Raw genomic sequence first — 12,084 nt, 5'->3', positions numbered from 1 at the left:
TGACATTTCCAAGCTAGTAGCTGAAAGCCAATACCAACCATCACATAAGTTGTGTACCTCAGTGAGTCATACACTTATTATCATGTTAACTTGTTGAAGTTAATACATTTGATTTTTTTTTCCCAGGGAATACTTTTTTCTATACCTGATGGGTAGGCTATTGTGGTTCAGTTTTGTTTACCTGCTGGATTTATTTATATATTTGCAACATCTTAGTCAAGGTGTCCGGCCCAAGATTTGAAACCCAGGGCCACCTGATTACGAAGTAGGCATCATACCATTCTAACGTGATTATACCACTGCAAAGAAAAACAAAAACACTCACGTTTACACACACACACACACACACACACACACATATATATATATATATATATATATATATATATATATATATATATATATATATATATATATATATATATATATATATATATATACCTACAGGGAAAAAATATAAATACTAGCCGCATGTATTGCAAGGGGTCCTTCACATGTATTGTAGACTAAAGGAGACGCAGTGTAGAAAAGGTTGGAAAAGGCTGGTATAAATTGTTACAAGAATGATATGTTAGTGTGATAGTTGCAGATATAAGACAATAATTTAACAATCCAATGAGAAACTAGAATCACAACGAGTTAATTAGGATCGAAATATTAGATTGTTTTGCAAATATTAGAATGCAATGCAAGTATATCTCATAAGTATTCGTTTTATTTCGATGGCATTTATTCATTTTATTTCGATGCGAAATTTCACAAATTTCTGGAATTTTATTTTTGGCAACGTCGCGGTGGAAGTTTCTGGAAATTTGCGCAATTTCAGCACTTTCTGTTCCTCGTTAATAAGTCATAGATTGCAGAGATTATCAACGATCTAATCGTTAGAAAAATTTGCGCAATGTCGTTGCACCGATACAGCAGGTTCGTAGGTGGTCGATAACAGAATAGACCCTAGGGGAAACTTCCCGAACCAAAACTGGCATAAGCATTAGAAATTGTATTTTTAAAAAAATATATTGTTTTATGTCATATTGTTATTTCCTTGGTAAATACAATTTAAATATGTAGATTTATTTGCAATAAAAATAATCTCGTTCATCTACATCTTATAATAGATGAAATTTCATTACATCTGCTTTATTCATCAATTACAGGATCAACTATTCAGGTCTTAGTATAGTAAGTCTCAATGCTCACTATAAATGGACAGACTGCGTCTGTGAAGTTGCCCCACACACCTAATGAATTTTTTAAAATTATATTTACATCTTTAGTTTACATTAGTTTTGCTAAAAACCATCGTTAGTTTCGCAAAAATACACTTTTTATTGGAAAAATAAACGGGCAGGCCAACTTCACGGTTCCCCATCCACAAACTATAATTTCACATTCCTCCACCTCATATTGTTAGTTTCCGTTAGTTTCGCAAAAATTCACTTTTTGCCTCAGAAATAAAATTGCCCGACAACTGTAAGATTAGCCCGGCCATAAACAAGTTTCACAATTTTCCACCTCATATCGTTAGTTTGCGTAAAACTGTCATTAGTTTCGCGAAAATACACATTTTATTACATAAAGTTTCTCGCCAAATGTGAAGTTAGTTCGCCCATAAACAATTTCCGTAATTTTCTATTTCATAGCCATAATTTATCGTTAGTGCTAAAGCTATCATTTGTTTCACAAAAATGCACTTTTTATTGGAAAAATAAATGGGCAGGCCAACTTCACAGTTTCCACCCACAAACAAATTCAACATTCTTCCACTCATATCATTAGTTTATCGGTAGTTTGTTAGTTTTGCCAAAACTATCGTTAGTTTCGCAGACATGCTTTTTATTGGAAAAATAAAATTGCCCACCAAGTGCAAAATTAGTACTCTCCATACTACTTTAAATAGTTCCCAATTCAACCGCATATTGGTGCTAGCATAGTTTAGTTCGAACGAAGCGGCGAGAAAAATGTGCGCGCTGGAACTACGGCGACTTTTATTCTCTATGCTTTTTTTTTCTCCGACTTTATGGACAATCTTGACTTCATTCCCTTAGTAATTTGCTGGGCTCAAAAATACCTGATATCATGAAATATTATCAGTAAACATTTTAACAAGTGTTCCTAAAAGCAACTCAAATTTCGAATCACTGGAAATTCATGTATTATCTCGATGAAGTTTCCACAAAATACATATTGGCATTTAGTTTTTTGCCCATTACAGGGTCAATATTGTTACACAGTTGTGCCTCGAAGTCCTAGGCCGGACTCCAAATTATAGGGCGAGACGCCCGCGCGTTTCAAATTGTGTGTGCAGTAAGGGAAAGAAAAATAGGGAAAACGAAGTCAGGTAAGGTCCAAATTAAATTATCAACCTGATGCCTCATTAACACCAAACCACACGCATGTAATAGTGGTATAACCCTGGCTTTAATTTTACTCAGGTCACAGAGCCGGGTCCTAAATGTAATATTTAAAAAATACCACGCAAGTAATAAATACATGCAATCTATTATGTAGTTAAAGTTAGGTATAAAATAAAACTATAAAAATAAATGTAAAATCGTAACTTCAATCCCGGCGTGACAGAAAAAAAAAATCATAAAAATACCTAAAAGTCTTAACCACTATTAAGCATGCGCGTAAAAAAGTCTCTCCCATGCTCGATGAGGCTCGTGACGTAGCGTTCGAGCTACGTCAGAAACTGGCAAAAATGCGTGGGACGTAGCGCCTATATAAACGAGGCTTGTTCGCCACTCCGGTTAATTCTACAAACAAACGGCTAACAGTAAACTTCGCTCTGGTTAGAAACGCTCTTCAAAAAAATCAGGTATGTGCTAATTTTTTCTAAGTTCCCCCTCCACACGGGAAGAGCACTTTAAAATTGTTTAGTAATCAATATAAGTTTTATTTTCAAGTCCCATCAATCTAAGACCACATTCCCTCTTCGTAACTTGACATTTCTTCCTTTCGGGCCAATGCAAGTTGCGATGTACAAAGTTCACACTTTACTATTTTCAATAACTCGCGAATTAGCATAAAAACCTTCTAGCACCCATTGAGTGTTATAAGATTGTGCTCCCACTTAAATAATATAAAAAAACTTCCAAGTTGTAACTCCAAGTAACTGATTTTATTAAATTCATCTATATTCTTATTTTTATTTTTTTTTAATAAAAAATAAAGTAAAATAATCTCTTTAATTTAGTCAAGCTATCCCACCTAGTTAAATTCAACTCACAGTCTTCAAGTGTTACCTGGGTTTCAATTCCTAATACCAAGCTCTACCACTGTTAGTGCACTTTCTCATCATCTTCAAACCAATAAGCTAAAAACGTTTTCAAAACCAAGGCTATTAGGAAGTTGGCCTCCAAACCAACTTCGTCATACTGAATAAAAAATAAAAAAATAATCTCAATTACAATTTCACAAAAAAAAGTATACACAATTACTACGCCAATCTCAAAACAACAAAACATCATCATAACAATATATTTGATTAGATTGCAAAAAAACGAAGGAAGGGTGCTTTGATAAATGTAATTATAAGTCGATTGAAAAAGGATAGCCGTCACAACTTATGCCGCGAATAAGACTGGTGTGTCTTTAAGCAAAAACCTGATTAAATTTGACAATAAGAATTAGTGATGTCAACCGGCTCGGCTCGGTTCAACTGAGCCAACAGCTCGAGCCGACTCGATTGGAATGAGCTGTTGGCTCGGCTCACTTCTCGGTTCGGCTCGCTGGTGACTGAGCTGTGAGCCGAGCCGCTCGAGCCTTTGACAACACTAATACGAATGTGCATGTAGCCAGCCTACAGTCCGAAGTCATTTAAGCAAGCCTATCGTGCTCAGTGGCGTATTTACGATTTTGTTTCCGGAGGGGCTTTGCTAACTTTCGGGGGGGCTTTGCCTGGAAATGTGAAAATTCTGCAAGATATTTCATTTACTTTACTACACTAAGTAAGATTTCGGGGGGGGCTTAAGCCCGGAAGCCACCCCCCTAAATACGCCACTGATCGTGCTTCTTGTCACCCACTAAGTTTTTAATTTTTTCTAACTCAGATTTATTGTCTTGATATATTGTATTGTATTGTATTGCATTGTTATACAATCTATGTATAGCTTCACAAAATTTGTACTAGTGTCGTGATAAAGATATAACAAGCAATAATAATAATAATAATAATAATATATTACGATATAAATTAAACAGATAACGAAATATAGTACGTACAATAAATAAATATAAGCTAATTACAATTTTATAGAAAATTACGCAAACTTTCATAATGAGATGGAAATTTGAGGCGTTCGGTCACAAGGAATTCAAATCCAATTTTGGTCATTTGAAATATATCTTATACTTAAAATCCTTTCAGTGCTTAAAAGATTCATTTTCAGATATTGTAAATAACTCTCTATGATGTGAAAAACAGAGTTCGCTTTTCCATGAATTTAAACGAAGCGTAAAAACTTTCTCTTTTTCTCACAATTTTAGTAATTCAACTTCGATCACTTCTGCTCTGAATGCCTCAGTTGTGAAAATTCTTCAAGAGTGCACTCATTTCATACTTGCCAAGAAACTTTATAGTTTAATAAAAATATTTGTAGTGAAACTAACCATAGTCTTCGCAAAATTAACGTAAGATCACGATATGAGTTCGAGAATTGTAAAAGTGCTAATTTCACACTTGGCGGGCAGCTTTATTTCTCGAACAAGTGATTTTTTTTTCGAAAGTAACGATAGTTTTAGCAAAACTAGCGTAAACTAATGATATGAAATAGAAAGTTAGGAAAATTGTTTTGAATGGGCTAACTTCACATTTAGCGGGCAATTTTATTTCCCGAATGAAAAGTGCATTTTCGCGAAACTAAGAATAGTTTTAGCAAAACTAATGTAAACTAATGATATGAGATGAAGGCATGTTGAAATTCGTTTGCTGTGGGAACCGTGAAATTGGCTTGAACATTTATTTTTTCAATAAAAAAGTGTACTTTTGCAAAATTAACGTAAATTAAAGATATAGATATAAAAAAAAGATAAATTCATTAGGTCGGCGGACAACTTCACAGATGTGCACGGCCGCATCGAACGCTGAACCGTTTTGCTTTCTTCCCCTTTCCCAGGCAAGTAAATAAATAAAACTATAGAATATATTAAAGTTCTATATATTAAAGTTCTACAGTAAAGAAGTTTTTTCCCGCATATTTCCTTAAATTTATTTAAAAATCTATTAAATTTAACGTAAGCATGAAGAGAATGAATATTGTAGACCATTTAATTAAAAAAAAATGATATTGGTCACTAGTAACAGAGTTAATGCCTGTTCCATTGGCATTTTGAACTTTTGAGGGTGGGGGCTGGAGGATTTTTAAGGTTATTTGTGAAAATGTTCCTCTGGTAGTAGTTTGTCATTTTGATAAAATTCAGCTTTACCTTAATTATTTCCAATTCAAAACTTTTATTGACTGCAGATACTGTGTTTATCCACAATAAAATCAATCTAGTGCGGGCTGGAATCGAATCAAGGGTCTCTTCTACCTATCACTGAGCCACCGCGGCCCCTTTATGAAATTGTATTTCATCTATTGTATACGGTATTTTCACAAACACAACATCCATAAACTATCATATTTGTAAAGTTTTAGGGACTTGTTAAGCTAAACGGTTTAATTTATGATGATAAATGATAATAACAGTTTTTAAACGACAAATTCTAATACGTTAAATACTATTTTAAGTGCATTAAATTTAAAAATTGTTGTTCATAAATCTGAAAATTGGTAAATTAACTTATTGAAGACATAATGAAAAATCTAAAAAGAAATATTTATAAAAAAAATGAAATCTTTAAGTTTTCGTCCCACGATTATGCCGGCTAGGCTAAAGAAGACGGTGATGATGAGAAATGAATGGAATGGTAGAATAAAGAAAGTGGGAGGAAACGGGAGAACCCCGATAAAATCCACGAGCACGGTGTTTGTCAACCACAAAGTCCACACGGCGCGAGCAGGGATCGAACCAGGGACCCCAAGCACCGGAGGTGAACGCTCTACCATTGAAGAAATATTTATGTATATTATTCTTAAATATAATTGGTTTACATCAGAATAGTTGTTTGACCATATTTAACATTCTAAACCCGATTTTATTGATTTTTCTAGGCGTTGAAAGTGACTGACCAAGTTTACTTCGATATTTCTCAAGATGGGAAAGACCTAGGACGCATTGTTATTGGCTTGTTTGGTGACGATGCACCTAAAACAGTGAAAAATTTTCTTACTTTTGCAACTGATGGATTTAATGGGAAGAAGTACGCTGGCTCCAAGTTTCACAGAGTAATTAAAAGCTTTATGATTCAAGGTAAGATTTTTTTATAGTCTGTCAAGACCTTCAGAAAGAAAAAAAAACACAACAAGCGTATCTTTGTTCCGATGCATTAAAAACAAGTATCGTGTTATATATCCACGCACAGTCATTTAAAATTTAGTGTTGTGGAACCAAAGAATAGCCGTTGTACTGTAATGATACACTATGTGAAGTTAGGCTTTTATCGTAGATCTTTGAAATTTTAGCCCTTTTATAAAAAGAAATAGATCTTTTAGTATTTCGGAAGTATCTTAAATTTAATTTTAATTTTATTAATTCATATTATTATTATTATTATTATTATTATTATTATTATTATTATTATTATTACTACTACTATCCACTGTCCAAACACCTGACATATATTAGGATTACCTATGTCTATAGGGGAAGGTCGTCTGCTATCGGACACCTTAGGTTTTTTTTTTTTTAGTTTGTCAGGCTGAAAAATAGCTATATCAAATTACTTAATCCACAAAATGATAGCTTGGTATCTTACACACATGTTAAAGGTGATTTGACAGGTAAAAACTAATAACATGTATTTTTTGTAAAAAATCAAAGGTAACACAAATTAGCGTTCTTAAAAAGTGGAGGGTGATATCGGACAAACATAAACTATAAAGAATTGGTCTTTTGAGGTAATTCAATAACAGAACAAATTGCAAATATTAGCTGTTTACTTACAGGAGTTCTTGCACACAAAATACAGTTTTATTACGCTTTGAAACATAGCCTAAAATAAAAGTAAAAAATAGATCTTAAAATTCTTAGTCTCATCAAGAATTATTTTTTATTCTGACACAAATCACAATGATGAAAACAGTCTGCCTTCAAAATTTGCACATTGTTCATAGAGCAAGTCTTTACATATATTGCGCTGTATCCAATCATCAAAAGACTCCCCGCAGATTATAATGTTTAGTTTTTCAGCTAGTTTGTAAACTAGTTTTAAAAATTCTGGTATTCTTAGTGGCATTAGACTAGTTAACTATACAAAGCCTTTACATGATTGTATAATGTTTCTTCTTGGTCACGTTCTACTAATAGTCCGGCCGTCAAACCCCCGATTTTGAGTGTACCGTGCATTCGCGTCCGCATAAAATATTTTCACGTTTTCATAATATTTTAACCCTACCAAGTAATATTAGAAAGGGTGTCGCCCTAACACCCTTGGGCAATTTGTATAAAACACGTTAATATGAAATGGCTGCCGCCATTAACGGAATTTCTAGTTTCATTAATCTCTCTTCAACTTCTAGTTCTATCATATGAATATAGGTGTGTATACCTATGTTTTAATGATCAAAAAATACTTTGAGCAGTTTAACATTGTTGTTGAGTCCATATTTAAGAATGTAAAATTTATGTATGTACAAAAGCTACCGCCATTAACAGAATTTCTATTTTCATTTATATCTCTCCAAGATCTTGTTCTATCATAGAAATATAGGTGTCTACACCTATATTTTAATGGTCAAAGAATACTTTGAGCAGTTTAGGATTGTTGTTGAGTCCATATTTAATAATGTAAAATTTATGTATATACAGAAAATTCAAAAAGAAATTATATTAGTCATAGGAAATGCGTGGGACGAGAAAACATTAATTTACAAGTAAGAAAAAAATATTTGTATGGACAATCATTTTAGGGCAGACTGTTATCAAGATGTAGAGACTTTGATTTCCAATCTATAAAACGGATAGTAACTGAGAACGATATCCTAGAATTTGCTAGAGTTAATACATAATTGTGCCGCCAGCAAGTACAAGACTCTAACAGCCACAAGGGCCATATATACCCCCTTAATATACATGGATCCTGCAGACCTCGACACAATGTTCACAGCAATGGTTGAGGCCATACGACTTACCAATATGTGCGGACAAAATATGACTATATTCACAAACGACCAGCAATTGTATAAGTTGGCTGTGCACATCAGCTGGTTTTACCGCAAACAGTTTTCAACTTTCATTCCAAAACTTGGGAGAATGCACAGACTAATGATCTTTATTGGTTGCGTTGGATGTCTCATGACATGAAATAATCTTGAAGATATTCTGAATGCTGCATTTGGAAGTGTTCCAAAAATTCTATCTGGTAAGATGTTCCCATAGAATTTCAGAGCTCTTCAATTGGTTGTTGAAGAAGTTTAGAGACCTATTTTTCTTGCGGTAAATTCAAAGGAAGAACTTATATTTAAAAAAAAAAAAAAAAAAAAAAAAAACAAAGCATCAAGCAGCTCTACATCCAAACTATGGTATGGAAAATTTAGTAAAGCCTGTTTTTCTTTCTTTTTCTTTTTTTTTTTTTTATATGATGGTGTTTGTGAGAGCTGAACGTGAAGGTGAATGGCGACTATATCTGTGGGCAGTAAAGCATATGCTGCCGTATTTTTCTGCCGATCATCACAATTATACAAGGTACGGTTTGTATTCAATGCAAACATGTCATGGTGATGTACTAAAGAAATTCATGGAAGGGAAGCACGTCATGCACCACAAGGAAGGGCTGTGGAACGGCATCTGGTCTGACATGTATATCGAAACGGCATTTACGAGATACGGTAAAGGATCCCGTGGAATTATCGGACTGACAATGAAACCAGAAAGTATGAAGACGTGGGCATACAACATGCGCATTTTTAGCCGTATTTTGCAAGATCTGTCCGACTTGACCAACGACAGTCAGAGGGATGAAGTCACTACTTACAAAGAATAGAAACGAGCAAGGATTCGAGCAGATAGAATTGACAGAGAGAAACTCAGGAGTAAGCTAGAAACGTGTATTGATCCATTGGACACGAAGGACCATTCCCAATCTCTTACCAGCTTAGTCATTGGCAGAATCGCGTCAGAAAAAGTGAATGTTCACAATGCGTCGAATATTGGAATGGATCAAATGGTTAATTATTCAGCTACTTGGCAGGTAGGATTCTCCTTACCAAAGGAAGTTATAATGATGACTATTAACAGGAAGTCCATGTGCGTTGGAACTACAGATGTATGTGATGCCACGTTGATCTGCTCTCGTGTTCCTGGAATACAAGGGCCAAGAGACATCAATTTTCAACCTGTCCTCAAACATGAACTTGCCCCCGTACCAATTGCCATGTTTGATGACTACCGGGAGATGAGAATAACAAAAGCGAAATCACTCATGATGAATCAGCTAAAAGTTGATGCATCTGCAAGAGTAATCCTCAAACTAGAAGATACAGTGATTGATGGAAGTGCTATACTGTGGGTAGTGGACTGTCCGAACAATGGAACTCTTCATGGCTATTCCAATAACGTATGAGAATACGTGTTTCAGAAGAAAGGTTCTTTAATGTGTATTTGGTATTCGACAGATACTACAACTACAGCATTAAGAGTGGCACAAGATTGGCCCGAGCTGGCCAGTTTGGTAGCAGGAGGCAAAAGCCGAGTTTGGGAACATCACTTTCATCCCGGAAAATGTACTTACTGTCACTTAAAACAAGATACAATTGACAGAGTTAATTATCCAGCAACTTCTAACTGATGTTCATATCAGAAATCTGGACTATAAATTGGCCATAACTGAAAAGGACCCCACTCAAAGGAGATACATACAGAACTGATTTGCGGACAACATACGAAGAAGCAGGTGTGATCATAGTGCAGCAAGTAGTGAGGATTGCCCAAAAGGGAGTGAAGAGTATCACAGTTACGTGCGACAATACCGATGTTTTCATACTTCTCATGTACTTCTTTCTCACTCTTAAACTGTCGCGAGTGGTAAATATAGAAAGCAGTGGAACTATCAGGACCGTTATCGACGTTGGTGCAGGGGTAGAAAAAGATAAGGCATTTCTTCCAGATCTTCCAGGTGCACATGCTCTCTCAGGGTGGGACACGGTTGCTCAGTGTTTTGGCATCGAAAAGAGAGTGCACTGCGACAACAAACTCAATCTACTTGGAAAATTTCATGCAAATATCGCCGATGTTGTAAAAGAAACCACGTATTTCATGTTCGTTGCTACGAAAGCAAAAGGAGAGGTAATATATCTGATGTACGAGTCGTTGCGTGGATTACAAAGTTATCAAGGTGAAAGGCTACATCATCTCCTGAGTTGAAAAGTCTCTCATCTACAACGGAAGCGTTCGAGTTAATTGTGCATAGAGTACACATTCAAACTGTCATATGGATGTCAGGGTGCGAATTTTAGCCTCCCAAGTTTGATCCCCCTTTGTAAGGCTGGAAACGTGAAGATGCGTCGAAATCTCTTGTTCTTGTGCTACTGCTATCAAATACTGCATTGGCACCTCCAGAAGTGTTTGATATGATTCATTGTCGTTGTTCATGTGATAAACCATTCTTAACAGCTTATTGTCGTTGCAATGCAGCTAAACTGTCATACACTGTGTTTTATCTCTGTCATGACGAAGCACTGTGATATAACGAAAAAAATAAAATAATCGCCGCGGCAAATACAAACGTAGACGAAGAGGAGACCGAATATTTTAGTCATGATTTGTACTCTTTTTGCTCGCAGTGACTGTGAAAATGAAAGTGTTTATACTTTTAAAAGATATTCTTCAACACTTTTAAGATGTTTAAAGCAACTTGTGATCGATAAAAAAAAACCTTGAGTGTATACAACGGGAAGTTTACAACGAGATACTTTGTATCGTTTAATAATTACCTGTACCTTGGGCAGAAAGTGCTCATACTCAAGCAATATACTTGATATAATGTTAATTTAAAATAACAAGAGAAGAATGTTTTTAATATATGTAAAGAAATATGCATTATTGTATAATTCGTTGCTATGTAGTTGTTTATAGATACCTAACTTAACATGTGTGCTTACAAGACCGTTTGAGTAAAAATACGTTAAAAGAGTATCAACTAATAAACCATTTAATACCGATCATCGACTTGTAATTTCGATGGAAAAGGTGAGAATAATAGTGTATATAATTATTGAAGATATTTTTATGTGTAAACAATTATTACCACTCAAGATTTACTGATATCATTAGCCGAACCAGGTTGACGACTACCTTTGGTGAGTCGTTGTAAGTTTCTGATAGGATAATAAATTTGAGGGATTGAGTATAGCCCGCTCCCCCCAGTGATTTTTAACGAATCATAGTGATTCTAACGATTCATACTAGTTCATAATGAATCGGAATCGCATGTTATAAAGATTTAAGATGTAAATCTTGCGGTAAGGAAGCTTTAGTATAAGTAGTAGTAGTAGCTTTAGTAGCGGTAGTAGTAATAGTAGCAGTAGTAGTAGTTAGTAGCAATAGTAGTAGTGGTGGTGGTAGTTAGTAGCAATAGTAGTAGGAACGGGTTAGAAGCCCCGCAGGGGTTGGTTTGGTTCTGTTCTCGATATAAGTAGTAGTAGTACTGACTCTTCCAGTTCCGGTGACAAAGAACTGGGGGGAGCGGGCTATACACAAGCCAATTTGAGGTGTATGCACAAAATTTGATTTATCAGTAATAGCAGCACTTAGTTTCCATAGTAACTCTTTCAAATATAATGGCGACAAGACAACGTCCTGAAGTACTAGAGACAGTTAGTATCAAATTAGCTGCTTACTTGTACCAAAGCCTGTAGTTTGCATCAAAACCTAACCTACGCACCAGTGAAACTTTTTTTTTTTTTTTTTTTTTTTTTACTTGCACAGAGAATTGAGAAACATTTTATAACGACGTCATTATATAAGATATCAAAATAATAA

General features: G+C 34.9%; 1 protein-coding gene across 3 annotated transcripts in view; it reads left to right on the top strand.

Moving 5' to 3' along the window:
* Nucleotides 1-12,084, top strand: part of LOC145690608 (uncharacterized) — a 127,676-nt gene that overhangs the window by 54,616 nt on the left and 60,976 nt on the right. For all 3 annotated transcript variants that reach the window (XR_014132251.1, XM_081765665.1, XM_081765666.1), the window contains exon 2: nucleotides 6,159-6,357. Coding sequence is in view for 2 of the 3 variants with exons in the window: in XM_081765665.1 (XP_081621791.1) it covers nucleotides 6,159-6,357 (199 nt within the window). In the remaining variant the exon portion in view is untranslated. The remainder of the gene's footprint in view (nucleotides 1-6,158; nucleotides 6,358-12,084) is intronic.

Source organism: Thermobia domestica, chromosome 7, assembly GCF_964235325.1.
Source record: "Thermobia domestica chromosome 7, izTheDome1.hap1.1, whole genome shotgun sequence".
Taxonomy (NCBI): domain Eukaryota; kingdom Metazoa; phylum Arthropoda; class Insecta; order Zygentoma; family Lepismatidae; genus Thermobia; species Thermobia domestica.
Note: the sequence above shows the minus strand (reverse complement) of the source record. Positions and strands in the feature narration are given on the sequence as shown.